The 20,352-nt window shown below is 43.5% G+C and overlaps 1 protein-coding gene across 1 annotated transcript; it reads left to right on the forward strand.

Moving 5' to 3' along the window:
• The first annotated feature begins 2,532 nt into the window (after positions 1-2,532).
• anos1a (anosmin 1a) lies at positions 2,533-17,740 on the forward strand. Its single transcript, XM_079582042.1, has 12 exons — positions 2,533-2,787; positions 10,665-10,712; positions 11,151-11,219; positions 12,416-12,638; positions 12,709-12,893; positions 13,607-13,733; positions 13,804-14,033; positions 14,105-14,231; positions 15,475-15,588; positions 15,662-15,750; positions 17,145-17,328; positions 17,408-17,740. Exons 1-12 carry the CDS (start codon positions 2,605-2,607, stop codon positions 17,446-17,448), a joined length of 1,620 nt encoding a protein of 539 aa, XP_079438168.1. The 5' UTR covers positions 2,533-2,604; the 3' UTR covers positions 17,449-17,740.
• Positions 17,741-20,352: the final 2,612 nt, after the last annotated feature.

A 20,352-nucleotide genomic window follows, 5' to 3' on the forward strand; every position in this document is an offset into this window, starting at 1 on the left:
TGTACATGTTTTGCGTGAGGTTCGGCCCCTGACAGCAGCTCTACCTCCACATGTTGAACTTTTACCTGGTGTCGTGCCGCGTTCGAGGGAATCCCGTGATCGTCAGCGCCGGTAGCTTCAGGAACACCTCGTCTTTTACGGCCTCGCTGTAAAACAAGAGTGCGTTCAGCTTCGGGCGACATGACGTGAGGGAAACGGGAGAGAATCCTGCAGTTACTCCCACCACAAGACACTTTATGGACCATCTGTTTGGACCAGGAGAACTCGGCTCACGTGAGAGGAGGAGGAACGGCATCGGAGTCCTGAAGGGAGAAGAAACCAGGGCGAAAAACCAGGACAAAAGTTCAACCAGGAATACAGCAGGGATTACTTTAATGTTGGTGCAGTCCTGAGTGACGCTGGGTTATACAAAACTATGGATTGATGATGATTATTGAGGCTGACCAAATCTGTTTCATAGAGAGCCTCTTAACTTTTGCATTTGTTTGCTGGTTCAAGGGTTTGTCTGTGAAAGATTAAATCAAACTACAAAACATTGTCAAAATCTAAGCAAAGAGACTAGGGCTGTCACGGTATGAACATTTTACCTCACGGTTATTGTGACCAAAATTATCGCGGTATTTTTTTTAATGTGTGTTAATATGTTCAGAAAGCATTGATAGTCCTACACAAACTGAAATAGTTTCAAAAAAGTTTAACAGCGCTTATTACATAAAAAAAGGAACTCTAACGATGTGTTGTTGATGTTTCGAGGGTATTACATGGACTATTTATAGCGTCAGAAACGAAGATAAACCGTCTATATCAGGAACATTGTTGTTGTCCTTCCAGTGAGCTTTCGCTTTGCAGATTTGGGAAAATGCCATCATTGTTAAATTCATAAAACTGCGGCGAGAGTGAATCTATTGCAATCTGCCACCGGGAGCCCTGTAGCGTATTGTGCCATCGTGCGGAGGTATCCGGACACGGCTTATGCTGGCGGTGGCGCTGCAGCCGCACTATGAGGCGACTCGTTACATTCTCCCTCAACCCAAAGTCCCACATCAGCATTTCAGCTAAAACGCTAACGTTAGCTTACTGCTATAGAGCTGTGACGGTCACGCAGGAGAGTCAGAGGATCGAAGTCTCGCTGCTTTAGAGACACTTTTTCCTGCACGTTCCACAAACAGGAAAACTGTCTCTATCAACTGTCCTTCAGCAAAACACACAAAACATGTCCAGACTTCAGGCTCGGTCTCTGAGGCTGATAGATCCTGCGCTGTCGTCTCGGACATGATTCCAGCTCAGAGAAAGTTTCGTTTTGGTTGTAGCTCCAGAGGCGCCTGCGGCAGCTTCAGCAGATGAGACGGCGCCTCATGAGGCTCACTCTGCCTAAACCGCGGGTGCCGTAATCCACCGCGGTAAAATATTTTTTCAAAAACAAGACGGTAATTATTATTGTCAACATTTTCACCGGGGTTTAGCTCTACACCGGTGACCGTGACATCCCTAAAAGAGACTTAAAGGTGCACGATGTAACTTTGTAAGTGAAAAATGCTCCGTTTTTTGGGGTTCATACCAGACACTTGCCAGAAACCCCAAAACAATTGATTCTGGATCATAGAGGCCACTGTGAGGGAAAGCAAAGGTGCCGCACCTATAATGCCACCGAGTCACTATAAGGTAAAATACACAAAAATATCAAGGTTTTTCCATCCATCCATTTTCTTCCGCTTTATTCGGGGCCGGGTCGCGGGGGCAGCAGCCTCAGCAGAGACACCCAGACTTCCTGATCCACGCACACCTCCTCTAGATGTTCTGACCCCGAGGCCACACCAGGCCAGCTCAGAGACATAGTCCTGGGTCTTCCACAAACAAGGCCTCTTCCCACTAGGACATGCCTGGAACACCGACCGGGAGGTATCCGGAAAAGATGCCCTAGACACCTCAGTTGTCTTAACATGAAGGAGCAGCGACCTCGAGATACTTGAACTCCTCCACTTGAGGTAAGGACTCCCCCCGACCTGAAGAGGGGAAGCTCCCTTTTCCGGTGGAGAACCATGGCCTCGGATTTGGAGGTGCTGATCCTCATCCCGGCCGCTCCACTCTCGGCTGCAAGGTTCCCCGACCACTAAAACATGTACAATAGGTTCCCATCTGGGGCCAGCTCCACTGAAAAATAGACTCCTCAGTGGGACTTTCCTGTTTAAATAAAGTTTTTCTTTGTTTTTGTTTGCGTAGTTTTTGTGTGTGTTTTGATCTCTTTCTCTTATTGTTGCTTTTCCACATATTTATGTCGCTTCTTTTTGCGTTTAGATTTGGGTAAAGCCAAACTGGAGAACATGTGCTCGGTTAAGGCGGGGGTTAAGAGGTTAAGTTTTTCATATCCAGCATGTTCCTCAGTGCGGCTTTAAGTTTTGTCAAATCGATTTCAGGGGAAAAGTATCTCCCCAGTGTTTAATTAAATCCATTAATCCTCTCCATCCTCACGTGCGCTCGCCTCGCGCGCTTAGCTCCTCCCTCTCCCGTATATCCTCCTCGCGCTCTGCTGGACCAGTGTCAGACGCGCGCGGACCTCCTCTCCTCCTCTTCTCCTCCTCTTCTCCTCGCGCTCCTGCAGTAAACATGTCCCGCGCGTGCTTTCTTCTTCTTCTGCGGATGTACCTGCTGTGCCTCCTCACCTCCCGCGCTTCCGGGCTCCGCGAGGACAGGGACGGGGACGGCGCGTGGTCCCAGAGCGTGGCGAGGGCGCGCTGTGCGTCAAGGTGCCTCGGACTGAGCAGCGGCCAGACGTCAGAGGCTTCTCAGGTGAGCACGTAACAAACAAACAACTTGGACTGAAGAAGTTTACTGTTTAACTGTGAGCACGAGGCGGACATGAGGAGGTGGCATGTGATGTTTTTAAAGTGAGGGTCTGTGGAGCACAATTATTATGTGTTTATTTGATATGGACATAATAACACTGGACTTGTTTTTAGTGCAGAACTGCTCATTTGCAGCTCTTGTTAATTGTTTAAGATTTAAAAAGGTAAACAATGCCCTTCATCAACACGCACGTCACACAGCCTGACCACGTGTGCAGCTTTGATTCGACCTCAGCCACTGTTTCAGACTCTGTTCATCTCAGTCTGCAGTTTTAAAGAGAGCTCCACAGTCTAGAGCAGGGGTGCCCAAAATGGGGTCCGCGGACCATTCCGTTGGCCCACCAGAGAGTGACCTACTTTTGCGCCGCATCTGGTTAATTCTCCCATTCATTCTCAATGGGAAATATGGATGCAGTACACTTTTTGGCCACCAGCGTCACATTAGGGGCGCTGTTTCACTCCTTTCGCAAAGTTAAGGAAACACTGTTGTCTTGATGTTTATCACAGAGCGCTGACGCATCAACTTTCCCAGTTTTCAAACTTTTATTGCAAAGGTCGTTGACATAAACAAAGGCGCATGTTAAAAACTGACTTATAAAAGAATTGATGCTGAACTGACACTTTCAAAATGATGAAATGTAGCATTTACTTTGAGTTAACAAATGAATGAGATAAAGTTGGTAGGCTGCTGTAAAACTGTTGTTGTTTAATGAAGCATGTTATTTGCAGAGATCTATATACCGAAAAATAAAATAAAGTAACTTATTATTTGCGGTTATATGTGTTTCACACCACGACCCACGACCCACTTCTTCATCTTAGCCCTCGGAGTAAAAAGTTTGGGCCATTAAAGGTGAAAGCTCTGAGGAATGAGCTCTGATTTTACTGTTGCCAGATCCTTTAGTCCAGGGGTGTCCAAAGTGCGGCCCGTGGGCCAAATGTGGCGCTCAGACCAATTTTTGGTGGCCCTCGGGCTGCTTGCTGAATCGGTTCACATCATCAGAGATGGTCCTTTTTCTTTAATATGTAATAATTCTACACAATTCTAACCTAACAACTAGCATTTTATTGTGAGACAGAGCTGGCATTAAGGTTTTAAGCATAAATAAAGGCATGAGGCACAATTTAAACCTCTGCTACTCCAAGGTTTCCGACCCATGGCCCTTTACCCCGTGTACGCTCCAATATGTGGCCCCCCATGAAAAAAGTTTGGACACCCCTGCTTTAGTCTAAACCAGTTTGGAAATAAACTTCCTCAATCCCAGCTCCTGTCCCGAAAGTACAGTCCCAGTCAGAGCCAGTGCAGCCTCTGGGGGTTCTTAGCTTTCAAATAAGGAGTGGCCGATTCACAGAAACGTGCTCAAGTTCAGCTGCAGAGACTTTCCTAAAGCATAAGAGCCTCCTCAGGTTTACTCCATCGACACGACCTCACTTTAGCTTTATGTGGAAAAGGTTTGGAAAACTTCTTTCACAGCCAAGCGATAAACTGATTAAGTGCTTTATTTGCATAAAAAAGTCAAAGGAACAGATCGTGCTCCATCATCAGATTTAAGCTTCTCTTACAAAACACTGATAAAAAAGAAAGCAGCTTTTAAAAGTAAACAAACAGCGGCTTATGAGCTGAAGACATTTGATACATTTCTTCTTCTGAGACACTGAAGAGGCACCAAGAGCCTCCACACCTGCAGCACAGAGGAAACAAGGGACAAACGAGGAGGCAACCAAAGCACTTACTTACACTACTTAGAAGAACTCCTTTGATGGATCTGAAGGACCATCCGAGGGCCACACTGACTGTAGGAGGACCTCCGAGGGAAGTCCAGCTCTTCTGGCCACACTGAGCTGAGGTAGTAAATCCTGGGGCGTGTTTTATGTTCCTGACCAGCATGTTTTTGGAGGTCGGGGAAACTGTAGCACTCGGAGGAAACCTGTCTGCCTTCAGTCTCCTCTGATCCTCTGAAACGGTGCAGCGCCTCCTGGGTTTGTCCCTGTTTCAGAGCGTGGTGTCCTGCACTGGTCAGCTCCACCTCCTCCTTCCTCCTGCGCAGCTCCCTCCGCTCCACAACAGTCTATCACCATCTTCTTAAGAGCTCAGCAGTTAATCTGTTTTATTCTCTAATGAAAATAGAAAATAAAACAATAGAACAATGGCAGGCATGTGTGGCTTAGCTGAGAGTCTTTCCCGGATACCTCCTCTCTCATAGCTCCACTTGTCACGCCTCCTCTGTGCTGCAGGTGTGGGGGCTCTTGATTAGGGCTGAAACAACTAATTGATGACTAATCGATTATTGAAATAGTCGAGAACTATTTTAGTGATCGATTAATCGTTTTCTGGTTCCCGGGTCTCCGACAGAGGCCGGGTTCGCGGCTGGCGGAGGCAAATTAAAGCCGGTCTCTAAAACAGGCCGGGGCTTTTATTAGAAACTATAGCGGTCCGAGCGCAACTTTGACACAGATTTAGCCACTTTTCAAACCTCCTGTGATGATATTCAAATGTCGTGTGACCCTCCAGGGTTTTAATAAAGTCTCCATCGCGTCTTCAAAGCACGTCCAGCTGCTCCGTGTGCAGGTCAGTCCCTCGCCTCAAAATAACTCCTCCCATCAGCGCGAGCGTCTCGTCTTCTCTCGGGTCAGTCTCATGATCGATCACAAACACAAACGCTCCGTCTAAACTCGCCTTTTACACAAGATAACAACAAATAATCCGGTCTGTGGTAAAAACGAAACAGAAACCTGCAGTGACACTGATGTCAAAGCTCCGCTAACAGCAACGAAACACTTCCTGTTGTCCCGACAAAATAAAAGCCGTCAATGTTCCAGCCGCTGGGAGAGGGTTTGAAATGTTAGTTAATAAATTAACCTAATATTTTAGGTGCAAATGGACACAAATCTCGTTTTTCTTCGTTTTCCTGGTCGTCCGTTTTGCTCAAATAGAAATAAAGGCCTGTCTCTAATTGTGGCCTGGTTCCAATAAAGGCCTGGTCCTGATGCCCTTGAGTAAATAAAGGCCCCGGCCGATATTAGAGCATTTACGGTAGTTTGTTTTTATATCAAGGGTATGTAGTACACTTTGTACATTGTAAATTTCATGAATATCTGTTTGTGTCTCGTCCAATCAGAAGCAGAATTAGCACCAAGAGCAGCCTCCAACAAACATTTACTTTACGTTTACTCCAACACGTCCTCAAGCGGATCCACTTCAGCTTCATGTGATAAAAAAATGGAAAAAATAAAATTTTCCTACACCATTCATAGCCAAGCGATTAATCGACTAAGTGTAAAAATAGTCGATAGATGAATCGATTACAAAATAATCGTTAGTTGCTGCCCTCTTGTCTTTAGCTCATGCTGTTTGTTTTCTTCTAACAAGCTGCTTCTTCAGGACCATTATGGACTCTCAAAGTAAACAATCTGCAGCTGTACCAAGAGAGAGGGAGGGTTGCTGCTCGTGCATCCCAGGATAAGACAAAATCTGGAGTCTGAGAAGTTTGAAGGTGGTGACTGCGGGGAAGGGCATGTTTTTGTTCTTAATTAGTGGTTAATAAGTTCACAACAGATGTGGCAACAAGTACATGTGAAATGTGAAAGTAAATATTCAGAATACTGTACTCTGACTGGACAAAGTGAGTATTCCAGAATGTTCTCCCCCTCGCTGATATTCACTGTACTGTTTGTATTGTTAAAGTATCTTATATAAAGTCTGAATGTCCACACTCTCCTCTCATCCTTCTCCCTGTTCGGTAAAACCTCGGCGTTACAGATGCAGCAGATCGACTTGTAAAATGGCTGTGCGTCTCCCGAGCGGTTTTTAGCCTATATTTGTGTCGGAGCTCATTATTTTGATTATGTAACGGATGTTCTTCAGCGCGCGCCGCGGGCTGCGCTCATCTTCATCCTGTCACTGCGACAAACGAGCTCCCGAGACACGGCGGGGACTTCACCGACCAAACTATGATGGGAAACATCGCCGAGTTATGAGGATTTAGGCGTTTCTTTGCAAACACAGCCTAAACTTCACCGACTTGCTTCCATTCGAGGCTCGTTTTGACAGTTTCAGTTCAAATCTTATAGAAATGGACGTTTCTGTGTCGCATCTGAACCTTTTGTCTGTGACTTTCTCGCTCTTTGTCAATGTCAGTCCCTCGTCCGATACTTTACAAAGCTGCACGTGCTCAGTATCGACTCCATGAACTATTGATCAGGACTGAAAGATTCAACTCAATTGGTTCAATCCCCGTGACTCCATGAGGTCAACTTTTACTCCACTGCATTTGAAAGATAAATGTAACACAGTGTAATAATGCACACACTCCGGAACAGCAGGTGGCGCTGTGCAGGGGTTGAAACTTTTTGTCTCCAAGGGCCAAAATGAAAACGTGCCAGTGGGCGAAACACAGCGATGAAACACATATAATAGTTACTTTGTTTTCTTTTTTGGTATATATTTGCATTTGATTCCATCTCTGCAATAACGTGCTACATTAAAACAAATGTTAACTATGGAAAAAGCCTAGTTTTAGTTCAACAAAATCGTTCCTGTAGCAATAAAGTGCAAAATGTAAACAACAACAACCCCTGGATCTGCAGTGACTTTACCGCATTCATTTGTTAACTCAAAGAAAATGCGATAATAGATCATTTTGAAAGTGTCAGTTCAGCATAAATTCAATTATAAGTCAATTTTTAACATAAACCTTTGTTGACGTCAACGACCTTTGCAATAAAAGCTACAAAAATGGAAAAGTTGATGCTACAACGCTCTGTGATAAACACCAAGACACCACAAGTGTTTCCCAATTGCCAGGATCCTCGGGGTCTCGACCACTTTGGACATCATTCGTCATTCACCCATGATGCACTGCAACATAGTTTTTTTTTTCCTTTTCTCGCAAAATTGTATGATTTTGTAACTCACTTTAAAAAAGTATTGTTCCACATTTGTGCAAACAAATTATTGTAATAATAAAATCATTGGTAGAAGTGTTGTAGGCCAGTAAAGATGTAAGAAAGAGGTTTATTTAAAGTTAATGAAGGGCCTCATGAATAGGCCTTATTGAGAAAATAGTAGCTATGACCGATAAACTGGACCTGCTAAATATATTTAATATTTGAATTGAATTTCTTACAAATCCTGGCAGAAATGTTATTATTTTATTCAGGCCAAAATGTTCAAACGGTAAGACATCCTGGCCTTATTCATTCATAAAACAGTTATTTTTGTAAGCATTGATTCACATTTTATTATATGATTTGACAAGTGACATGACGCAGCCGCTCCGTTCATTTGAGCTCAAAGGCGGCGGTGAGAGGACACTCCGCTCCGTTTTGGACGAAGTGGCCAAACGGAGGACGGATCCTTGCAATTGAGAAACAGCCAGTTTTTCCTTAACTTTGTGAAAGGAGTGAAACAGCGCCCCCAATTTGAAACGGGTGGCCAAAAAGTGTACTGCATCCATATGTACCATTGAGAATGAATGGGAGAGAGTTAGTTTTAACCAGATGAGGCGCAAAAGTAGGTCACTCTGTCGGGTCACTGGGATATTTGGGCACCGCTGGTTTATCCCCCACCAGAAGATTTTCTCCAGTTTGGCTTTACCCAAATCTGGAAGATAAAAAAAGCATAAAAATAGGATGATATAGGAACAAAAAAGCAACAAAAGAGCAACAGAAAACGTGCTGGCAATGCAACAAAAGAGTGACAAAAATGTGATGAAATCTCGACAAAAAAGTGATAAAAACAAGCAATGAAAATGGCAACGAGAAAGCAACAAAAACCCCGTCTGAGCTCATTCTACACATTAGGACATGGCTGGAACATGTAGGGGGAGGAAAATACTAGATTTTAAACTCGTATAGTCCCTTTAAGCAAAGCATTTCCTCCGTCCGCTCGTCTTTCGCTGTTTGTAAATTGAAACGATGAGGAGTTGTAATTGTCCAGAGCCCGGAGCGAGTGTTTCTCCACCGCTCTGACTCTGTCCTTCACGCCCCAGTTACTTATCGACGGCTAACGGAGTCACAGGAGTGGACATCAGGGCTGCGCTCACGTGATGTCACAACACTGGGAACAGCCTGCAGTTAAAAACAGAGTTATGGACCTAAACACACCAAACAGAAACTCTCTCATAAGAGGAGAACTTCAGTCCACAGAAGTGTTTTACTGTAAAGAGCGATGACACGACTGACCCGCCCCGTGAGCGTTCCAACTATTTTCTGATGAACCTTTGACCTAATTAACCCCTTAACTCCCACCTGAACCGAGCACATTTTCTCCAGTTTGGCTTTACCCCAGTCCAAAAGCTTCTGGGAAAAAGCTGCGAAAATAGCAACAAAACTGAGACGAAAACAATGATGGAAATGTGACAAAAAAGTGAGAAAACATTGACCAAAAGTGATGAAAAATTGATGAAAAAGTGGCAAAAATGTCACCAAAAAATGACAAAAATTTGACCAAAAAATGACCAAAAAATGACCAAAAAAATGACAAAAATGTGATTAAAAAATGACAAAAAAAGACAAAAAATTTACAAAAAATTTGACAAAAAATTACAAAAAAAGACAAAAAAAAGACAAAAAATTGACAAAAAATAACAAAAAAATTACAAAAAATGTGATTTAAAAAATGACAAAAAAGTTACAAAAATGAGTTGAATACCGAACAAAAAAATAATGGAAAAAAAATCTGATGACGTGAGGAAAAAGATCCTCTCGGTTCAGGCGGGAGTTTAGAGGTTAAACTACAGACATGTCGTGTTTCTGCGTAAATGCGGCGCATGTAATGAGGCTCATAAACTGTAGCTCAGTTTAATCTGAAAATGTGAAGATCTCCACGGAACTTTGTTTCAACACGAAACAAAGTGTTTTCATGCACAGTCCATTCTCTAAGCCTAAAGTGCCCCATCTGAGTGAAGTCTTTGTGAAAGATCGCAGAAATAGAAGATATCTGCAGAGGTTAAGTGGAGACTTGGCCGATCTGCCCGCAGGTCAGAAAACTCTTCGACAGAGCGATTTTCTGTCATAGTTTTATTGCTAAAGGACAGGAAAGGACAAGATCGCGGATACAAGCGGCCGAAATGAGTTTCCTTCGCAGGGTGGCTGGGCGCACCCTTCGAGATCAGGTGAGGAGCTCAGTTACCCGGGAGGAGCTCGGAAAGGAGCAGCTGAGGTGTCTCGGGCATCTGTTCCAGGCATGTCCTATTGGGAGGAGGCCTCATGGAAGACCCAGGACACGCTGGAGGGACTGTGTCTCTGTGGCCTGGTGTGGCCTCGGGGTCAACAGCTGGAGGAGGTGTGGCCTCAGGGTCAGAACAGCTGGAGGAGGTGTGGCCTCGGGGTCAGAACAGCTGGAGGAGGTGTGGCCTCGGGGTCAGAACAGCTGGAGGAGGTGTGTGTGGATCGGGAAGTCTGGGCATCTCTGCTGAGACGCTGCCCCCGCGACCCGGCCCCGGATAAAGAGGAAGAAAATGGATGGATGGATGGAGTGATGTTTATTGCTAAAGGCGGCTCATAGTTTTGTCTCAGCTCTGACAGCTCATGTTCCCACATAGTTTATGTCTCTAACGTTCATAAAAAGTGGATCAGAGTGAACGATCTGCACGCAAACAAATCAGGCTCATGGGGCGCAGGAATAAGTTGGATAAAGGACAGTTAAATCAGTGAAATAAAACAGCTTTTTATGTAGATTTGTCCATGTTTTTGTCATTGTTTCCCTAAAGTGAAGAAAACACATTGCATTTATCATCATTTATGTTGAAGTTTTCAAAGAAATGGGGAAACTGCTTGATCATTATGAACTTTCTGACACATTTCTGCCTCTCCCTGCAGAGTAATGGATCTTTGGAGTGGTGTCAGAGCTACAGACAGTGCGCGACGGTAAGATTAGCTTGAAATATACACATTTCAATCCAAACAGGAACATTAAATTAGCTTTATTTTCAATCCGTCACCGCGCCCAGACTGTTATCTAACATGAGAAGCTGTTGTGATGATGTTATATCTTGGGGGGAAAAAAGAAAAAAGGCCGATATATCTCTGTAAGTAATTGAAACGCAGAGGGAAGACTCGGTTTGACAGATCCATCCCCGCGAGCGTCAAAGAGAGATTAGAATCCGCGGAGAGAGCGTTTAATCCCGCGGACGTTTGCAGATAACGTCAGCGCGGGACAGAAGTAATAAAGGCCGCGCTAATGGCCGTCAGAGTGAGACGTCTTCATACCGTCGCCGCCGCGGCTCCAAGCGCTGCCTGTTCATGTGTGGAAATGTAAAGACGGATCTTGTCGGTGATTAACTCGGTGCTGTCGTTTGTGGTCAGTGCCTGGAGCCCTGCAAAGCATCATGGGAGATGAAGAAGAAGAGCAGCAGCTGCGCGCAGATGTGTCAGGTGAATATAATGGTTTGAGAGGGTTTAGTCCTGACTTTGACTCTTTAGGGCCTTTGATACGACACCTAAACAATACTTTTACTTAGACTAAAGTATTTGTCGTCTAGAACCAGAAAGATAATGTTTATTTACTCCATAAAAGACTAATATACCTACTTTCTTTTAGGCATATAATGTAATATTTTAGTGTTGCTTTGGTGCTATTTTACCAGAGTGCCATTATATGTTTGTAATTTGATTTTTATTTTAGCCATTTGTTTTTTTCTTTGTTTTTTAAGAATTATGTGGCTAATGATCCGATTCCTCACGGTGTGACCCGGGCGGGGGGTCACGAACCACTTTAGCTGGTGTAATGGGGGTCGCGGCTCCAAAAGGTTGAGAACCACTGTCCTATAGGAATCTCCCCCTCCTCTCTCTCCCTCACCTTCTCTCCCTCCCCTTCTCTCCCTTTCTCCTCTCCCTCTCTCCCTCTCCTTCTCTCCCTCCCCTTCTCTCCCTCTCCCTCTCTCCTTCTCTCCCTCTCCCTCTCTCCTTCTCTCCCTCCCCTTCTCTCCCTCTCCCTCTCTCCTCTCTCTCCCTCTCTCCCTCTCCCTCTCTCCTTCTCTCCCTCCCCTTCTCTCCCTCCCCTTCTCTCCCTCTCTCCTTCTCTCCCTCTCCCTCTCTCCTCTCCCTCTCTCTCCTCTCCTTCTCTCCCTCTCTCCTTCTCTCCCTCTCCTCTCTCTCCCTCCCCTTCTCTCCCTCTCTCCTTCTCTCCCTCCCCTTCTCTCCCTTTCTCCTTCTCTCCCTCTCTCCTCTCCTTCTCTCGCTCTCCTGTTTTGAAGTGGTCATCACAAAGTCCTGATCTCAGTCCAGTTGAAAATGTGTGAGCAGAGCGGAAAAGGCATAGGCGTGCAAGGTGGCAACAAATGTGTCTCCAGTTCAGTTTGGAGGAATGGACCAAAAGTCATCCAACTATTGTGAGAAGGTTGTGGAAGGAAATCCAAAACGATATATAAAAGTAATATAAAACCATGTAGAAAATTCCATCTCTCGTTCTTCTGGAATTTGACAAATAGAAATATTTCTAAAAATTCTAATTGACCTAAAAAAGTATAAGTTATTTCTGGTTTCATGTCAGACAGTGAGAAAAAAATGCAAATGTGTCTTTTTATGAACCAGTATAAACTTCTGGGTCCCTCTGTATCTCTCCCTCGCAGGCTACGTTTCCCATGATGCCGTGGGAGTGCGTGGGCAGCTGCCAGTTCCTGGACTCCGCCCTGTCGGCGAAGCAGGGTCAGTGCCCGCGTCCGGACCGGGCCCAGGGCTTCGAGGCGGCGTGCGTCCCGAGCTGCGACCACGACCGGGACTGTCCCAAATCCAGGAAGTGCTGCTCCAACGGCTGCGGACGAACCTGCCAGGCGCCCGACGAGCCGTACCAGGGTCAGTCCCGGCGCTTTAACCCGTTTCCCTCCACTGTCGCCCCCGTTAACGCCCGGTCCGCGCCCCGCAGGAGTCCCGCTGAGGCCCAGGAAGGAGCTGCAGTTCTCGGAGGAAGCGCCTGGGGAGATGGCGGTGCGCTGGTCGTCCCGGTTCAACGTCTCTGCGGATCCCGTGGTGTTTGTGCTGCAGAGGAGGTGGAACTACGGCATCCAGCCCAGCGAGGACAGTGCCACCGCCTGGCAGGACGTGGCACAGGTCAGTGATGACAGACGCCACAGGGTCGTCATTGTTTACATTGGGTACTTTTCTCAGTATATGCTACAAAGAAAACTTTCCTTCAGCCATTAAAGTTCCTTTGTTGTTTCAGCTCAAATAAAAGATTTTTCCCCAATTTATTTCCCTATTTTTGCCCAATTTTTATTTATTTTTTGCCCAATTTTTATTAATTTTTTTTCTATTTTCCCCTATTTTTTATTTATTTTTTCTCCATTTTTTGCCCAATTTTCATTTATTTTTTCCCTATTTTCCCTTATTTTTCAATTAATTTTTTTCCCTATTTTTGCTCAATTTTCATATATTTTTTTCACTATTTTTATTAGTTTTTTCCCTGTTTTTTCCACAATTTTCATTTATTTTTTGCCAAATTTTTATTTATTTTTTTCATTTTTTTTTTTTTACTTTTCCGACTATTTTTGCCCAATTTTCATTGATTTTTTCCCTATTTTCCCCTATTTTTAATGTACTTTTCCCCCTATTTTTTCAAAAAAATTATTAATTTTTTTCCTATTTTTTTCTTGATTTTTCCCCCTATTTTTAATGTACTTTTCCCCCTATTTTTTCCACAATTGTTATTCATTTTTTGCCCATTTTTTATTCATTTTATTCCTTATTTTCCTTTCTTTTTTTTCCCCCTAAGACCCACAAGTCTTAAACCAGTACCTGCAGTAACTCTTTTTGACCCTCCTCAGACCACGTCCTCGGAGCTGCGCGCCCCTGTGAGTCCGGGTCGGTGGTACCAGTTCAGAGTGGCCGCTGTGAACTCCCAGGGCACCAGAGGCTTCACCACGCCCAGCCGCCACGTCCACTCCAGCAGAGGTACCACTCACAGGCTTTAGTTCACATGTGAGACCACAGGCGGGTAAACAAACCTCCCGTCCCGTTCCAGAGCCCTCTCCTCCGCCCGCCCCCTCCGCACTCCGACTGTCCGACCTCCGCTTCGGCCCGGGCAGGAGCGCCTCCGCACGGCTCCTCTGGGACTCGGGCAGCGACTCCTCGGAGGAGCGGGGCGTCCCGGGGCAGTTCTACTCCGTCGCCTGGAGCTGGGCCTCGGACGGAGCGAGATCCGGGACCAAACGGAGACCGGCCGAGAAGAAGAGGAGGAAGACGGTCCGGGAGGTGAGCGCCGGGCCAGGCCTGAGTTCAGACCCGGGTTCTCGGTGTCTAACCCGAATCTCTCGTCCCTCCAGCCGTCTCTGCTCCTGTCCAGTCTGCGGCTGAACAGGACGTACTCGGTGGAGGTCCAGGCCGTGTCTTTCTGGAGACAAAACCTGCTCAAGTCTCCCAAGTCCGTCATCCGCTTCAGCACTCGCCACAGTACGTGACTTAGAACTTACATCAAGCCCAAAACATTTAGAAATACTACTACTATAACTTCTACTACTACTATATGTACTACTACTACTAGGGATGCATGATAATATCGGCCTATCGGCATTTTGGCGCCATCCCCGATAAAGCAGATTTAAAAAATCCGGCGGATGATTAGGCCCGATAATTATAAGCTTAAATTGCATTGAATCTGCGGCTCCAGCTCGCTGCCTTTCTCTCGGCGGCGCCGCCCACACGTCCTGCAGCCCGGAGCTGCTGCAGACTCAGGACAGCACATTTACAGCAGCAGATATACGCTCTCCACGGCCGACTTCTGCACGGTTTTAGCTGAAAAACATGACGAGTATTCCAGAGAAACAGCTGTGCAGGCGCTCTCCGCGAAGGAAGAGTTTTTCGACTTTTTACATCGAAGTAACTTCAACATTAGCACCGCAACAAAATGAGAAAAAGACGAGGAAATGCGAACCTCTGACCCGCTCATGTGAGTTACTGGAACAGAGCGAGGCCTAAACCCATGTATTATCTTCGTATTTCTGATCAAATAAACACGACAGCCCCGCGACTGAAGCGCTATGAACGAGAGAAGTTTTACATTGATGAAATGAGCCGCGCTGCCACACGAGACACAAATGCATAAATGAGTCCAGTGCAGGAGAGAGTCTTGTTTTTGTGCTGTAGAATCGTATTATCAGTCAGAATCTGTCACAGATTTGGCATCACTTCTCTCTCATGTCAGAGACGCCTCTAGACTCAGTGAAATACTATAAAACTGTCTATATTCCAGCATCCAATAAATAAGTTGTCATATATTAGTATGATGTCAAGAAAAAGAAAAACAATACGAAGGAAGTAGTAGTAGTAATATTCTTCTTTTTCTTTAATAAGATGTGACACAGATGAACAGAGTCAGACCTGCTCAGATGATGGAACTGTAAAAACCAGAGCTTTAGAAAAAGGTGGAGACTCAAACCCAAAGTAAAACTCATTATTTGATTTATATTTATACACTTGTATATTGCTTGGTAGACTTAATACATTTTGGGCAGAACTGTGAACTGTTACATTGAGTTCTTGTCACTAAATAAAGTACAAATATATATATACATAATTATCGGTGTCATTATCGGTTATCGGTATCGGGACATGCGGAATTATCGGTCATCGGTTCAAATTGGCATCACTGTGCATCACTAACTACTGCTCCTCATGGTGTTTTTTGTCCACGCAGCGCCCACTCCTGCTCCGCCCCCCAGCGCCGCTCCTGAAGCCCCCTCTTTCCTAAACGTGGGGACGCCGTTTTACCAGGACGGGCAGCTTCGAGTTCACCTGTACTGGAAACAAGGTCTGGACTTTTTCATCACTATAACTATTTATTTAAATGTTTTTATGTCACGTATGAACCTGTTTCCTCTTAGACCCTTTGGTGGAGTTTTACAAAGTCCAGTGGGGGCCGGAACAATGCAGCCCCAACCGGACGGAACCGGCGGAGAAAACTGTGACGCAGGTGATGTTAGTTCAGATGGATTTAGTCGTTGATGATATTTACAATAGCAACTTTATCTACAGTGGCAAAAAATGTGGCAAAAAAGAGGGGAAAATGTAAAAAAAATATTGGGAAAAAATAGAGAAAAATTAGGGGGAAATTGGGATAAAATATAGAAAGAAATTAAGGGGAAATTGAGAAAATATTGTGGAAAAATTTTAGAAAAATAGAGAAGAAATTGAGGGGGGAAAATATTGGAAAGAAATTGTGGAAAAATTAGCAATAAATAGGGAAAAAATATAGGAAAAAATTGGGGGAACTAGAGAAAGTATCGGGAAAAAATTGGGATAAAATATGGAAAGACATGAGCGGGAAATTAAGAAAATATTGTGGAAAAAATTGAGAAAAATTGGGAAAAATCTAGAAAAAATTGAATGGAACTAAAGAAAGAATTGGGGGGAAAAAATCTGGAAAAACTGGCAATAAGGGAAAAATTTGGAGAAAAATCTAGAAAAAATTTGGGGAAACTAGAGAAAGTATTGGGGGGAAAAATGGGGAAAATTGGGATGAAATATGGAAAGACATGAGGGGGGAATTAAGAAAATATTGTGAAAAAATTTGAGAAAAATTGGGAAAAATAGAGAAGAAATTGAGGGAAAAATGTGGAAAAATTAGCAATAAATAGGGATGAAATATAGGAAAAAATTGGGGGAACTAGAGAAAGAATTGGGGGAAAAAAACTGGAAAAACTGGCAATAAAAAGGGAAAAAATAAAAAAAATATATAGAAAAAATTTGGGGAAACTAGAGAAAGTATTGGGGGAAAAATTGGGATGAAATATGGAAAGACATGAGGGGGAAATTAAGAAAATATTGTGGAAATATTTGAAAGGAAATTGGGAAAAATATTCCCCCCAAAAAATTGATGGGGAAACTGAGAAAATATTGGGAAAAAAATTGTGGAAAAATTGGCAAAAAAATAGTGAAATTTTGGGGGAAAAATACATTAAAAATAGGGGAAAATAGGGAAAAAAGTAAATAAAAATTGGGCAAAAAAATTAATGAAAATTGGGCAAAAATAGGGAAATAAATAAATTGGAAAATAAGGGAAAATAGGGAAAAAATTTATGAAAATTGGGGGAACAAGAAAGTATTGGGGGAAAATTGGGGAAAATTGAGAATAAGTGGGGACAAATTTGATATGGAAAATAAATGGTAAAAAATGTGTAAAGAAAATGTTTACATATAAAATGCCTTATTTTTCCATAAAAACATGAAATGACTGAAAACGTGCAACACATTCCCCCTCACATTGACGTCAGTGATCTCTAACAGAAGTTTCAAACTGACATCTCCACTGTATTATTCCCCTGCAGCGTCTCTGATGTTCTTAACGCTCTCTTCTCTTCGTCTCAGGAGAGCGTCCTGAGTTTGTCGCGGCTGCTTTTCTCCTGCAAATACAGAGTGACTTTGCAGAGCGCCGGGAAAAAGTCCACGTCCGAGTCCTGGTCCAAACCCGAGACCAGGACTTTCTCGACTCCGAGCTGCTCCGCCGTCCAGGCCAAGAGTCCGAAACCGATCGACTGCAGCCGACAGGAAGGTGAGGGTTTCTCCTTTAACCTCAAGTTCAGCCGTTGGTTCAGAAATGAGATTCCGCTCTCGTGTTTGTGCTGAAACAGGCCCGAGTTTGAAGAAGCCGCCGACCGACGAGCGACGCTGAGGCCAGACTCGGACGCCGCGTTTTCATTCCCCTGACTGTTATTTATTGAAAGCCATAATAGATTTTATAGACTTACGAGCGCCTCGAATAATGTGAAACGCAAAAAAAGGACCGGCATGATCTTATTTATAACGATATGACAAATCCTTTATTTACCTTTCAGTGTTTTTACCCTCGTTTCTTCAGCACGATTTGCATCAAAGTCTAAAGCGACTGAAGCTGCATGACGTTTCCTCATCGTGCTCTGAGTATTTCCTAACTTTGTAATTGCTGCGCACGATTGTAAAGCATCAGTAACTCCTTCATTTAGTTAAAGGATCTGTGTCTGGATATTTCAGCCATTGCAAAGTAAAGTATATTGATATATTGTACCTCTGCCACTGTGGAGCACTATTTTTGTGATAAATATAAGTATTTTTCAAACCTGGAAGACACAACGCTTCGATTCAGTTAACTCCGCCCCCTCTCTCCGCTCATACAACTTTTGCAGTCGTTTACCAGGAGAGGGCGGAGCAGCTGCTGGGGGAAAAAATGGGGAAAATTGGGATAAAATATGGAAAGACATGAGGTTGAAATTGAGATAATATTGTGGAAAAATTGCCAAAAAAATAGGTAAACATTTTGGGGAAAAAATTAGAGGAACTAGAGAAAGTATTTGGGGAAAAATTGGGGAAATTTGGGAGAAAATATGGAAAGACATGAGGAGGAAATTGAGGGAAAAAAAGATAAAACATAGGGATTAAACATGGAAGGAAATGAAGGGGAAATTGAGAAAATATTGTGGAAAATCTTTTGAAAAATTGGGAAAAATAGAGAAAAAATTGAGGGGGAAACAGAGAATATATTGGGGGAAAAATTGGCAATAAGTAAAGAAAATCTTTGAAAAAATATAGAAATAAATTGGGGGAACTAGAAAAAAAATTGGGATAAAATATGCAAAGACGTGAGGTTGAAATTGATAAAATATTGTGGAAAAATTGCCAAAAAATAGGTAAACATTTTGAAAAAAAAAATGAGAAAAAATTGGAGGAACTAGAGAAAGTATTTGGGGGATAATTGGGTAAATTTGGGAGAAAATATGGAAAGACATGAGGAGGAAATCGAGAAAATATTGGGAAAACTTTTTGGGAACAGAAGACAATAAGGGGAAATGGAGAAAAAAAATAGAGAAAACATGGGGGAAAATGGGATTAAAATATAGGAGGAAATGAAGGGGAAATTAAGAAAATATTGTGGATTTTTTTAGAAAAATAGAGAAAAAATTGAGGGGGAATCACAGAAAATATTGGGGAAAAATTGTGGAAAAATTGGCAATAAATAAGGATTTTTTTGGAAAAAAATAGGCAAAAAATTTGGGGAACTAGAGAAAAAAATGGGGAAAATTGGGATAAAGAAAGACATGCGCTGTTTTTTTTTTTTTTGATCAGGAAACAGCCAAAAAGCCGGTTTTGCATGATATAGCCCTCTTAAAATCATAAAATAGTGAATAATGCAGAGTCATTACGTTGCATACGTGTGCAGCTCTTATGAAGTGTCACGTTTCTCGAGCATTTTTCTATTCCATGTAAACTGTGCCTGTAAATGTTGTACAGAATCCCTATTTATTTGCTTTGCTTAACGTTATATTTGTGATGTTCGCCGTCTCCGTGGCCTGTTGTCGTAAACCTCTCCACCTCTGAACTTGTATAAAGATATTTCAGCCCAGAAGTGACCGTTTCTCTTTGTCTCCGCTCACAAATGCACCCGCCGCACCTCCGCTCTCCACCAGATGGCGACAAACCCCCGCTCTCCTCCTCCCTCCTCTCATCTCTCCTCGTTTTTCCTCCCGGATATTTCCCTGATAAATGCGTGTCCGCGTGATCTCCTCTTAGCGAAGCCCCGCCGCATGAATCCATCTCTCCCAAACCGAGCCGAGCCGTGCCGCGGAGGCTGGCGCGGGACATTTCTCTCGCTGCTTGACGCGCGGATAAACTCGATGCGGCGCCGGGGAAGTCTATTTAGATAAAGGATAACTCGGGCCCCGCGGCGTGAAAAACATCTTTAGCGCAGATTTATGGACGTCTGCGGGAGAGTTTTATTTTCTTTCTCCTCCTAAATGCGTTCGCGCTACGGAGGAAAAGAGACGAAACAAATCAACGCGGCGACGGCGGCAGTTTAGAGCGAGGAGAGGGATGGGGAGCGACGCCGAACACAAAACTACAGCTGCAAGAGACAAAACTCAACACAAATATGGTGGAAGAAGATCATTTGGTGGTTTGTTTCCCTTGAATAATAACAAGGCCGTGGGAACCCAGGGTGCTGAGGGCGCTGCAGCACCCCCTGGTGGATAGTTTGTGAACTGCAGGCAATATCAACCCCTTAACTCCCGCCTGAACCGAGCACATTTTCTCCAGCTTTACCCCAATCCAAAAGCTTCTGGAAAAAAGGTGACTGAGACGAAAACCAGGTGAAAAAACTGAGGAAAAAATGGACGAAAAAGTGACAAAAAATTGAGAAAAAATGAACAAATTATTTAGGGGAAAATGGACGAAAAAGTGATAAGAATTTGACAAAAAAGTGAGAAAAAATGGACGAAAATTTAACAAAAAAGTGAGAAAAAAATGGACGAAAAAGTGACAAAAAATTGAGAAAAAATTTACGAAAAATTGAGAAAAAATGGACGAAAAAGTGATAAGAATTTGACAAAAAATTGAGAAAAAATTAACGAAAAATTGAGAAAAAATGGACGAAAAAGTGATAAGAATTTGACAAAAAATGCGAATAATTTGACGAAAAAATGGACGAAAATTTAGCAAAAAAGTGAGAAAATTTTGACGAAAAAGTGACAAAAATGAAAAAATAAAAATACAAAAAAGTGACGAAAAAGTGACAAAAAAGTCACGAAAATTTGACAAAAATGAGACG

Source organism: Gobius niger (genome assembly GCF_951799975.1).
Source record: "Gobius niger genome assembly, chromosome: 23".
Taxonomy (NCBI): Eukaryota; Metazoa; Chordata; class Actinopteri; order Gobiiformes; family Gobiidae; genus Gobius; species Gobius niger.

Bases quoted from the DNA above. Each gene is read 5' to 3' on its own strand.
- anos1a (XM_079582042.1), top strand. From the start codon at position 2,605: ATGTCCCGCGCGTGCTTTCTTCTTCTTCTGCGGATGTACCTGCTGTGC. The intron at 12,639-12,708 runs GTCAGTCCCGGC...CGCGCCCCGCAG, and splicing joins GCCCGACGAGCCGTACCAGG to GAGTCCCGCTGAGGCCCAGG. The intron at 17,329-17,407 runs GTGAGGGTTTCT...GTGCTGAAACAG, and splicing joins CGACTGCAGCCGACAGGAAG to GCCCGAGTTTGAAGAAGCCG.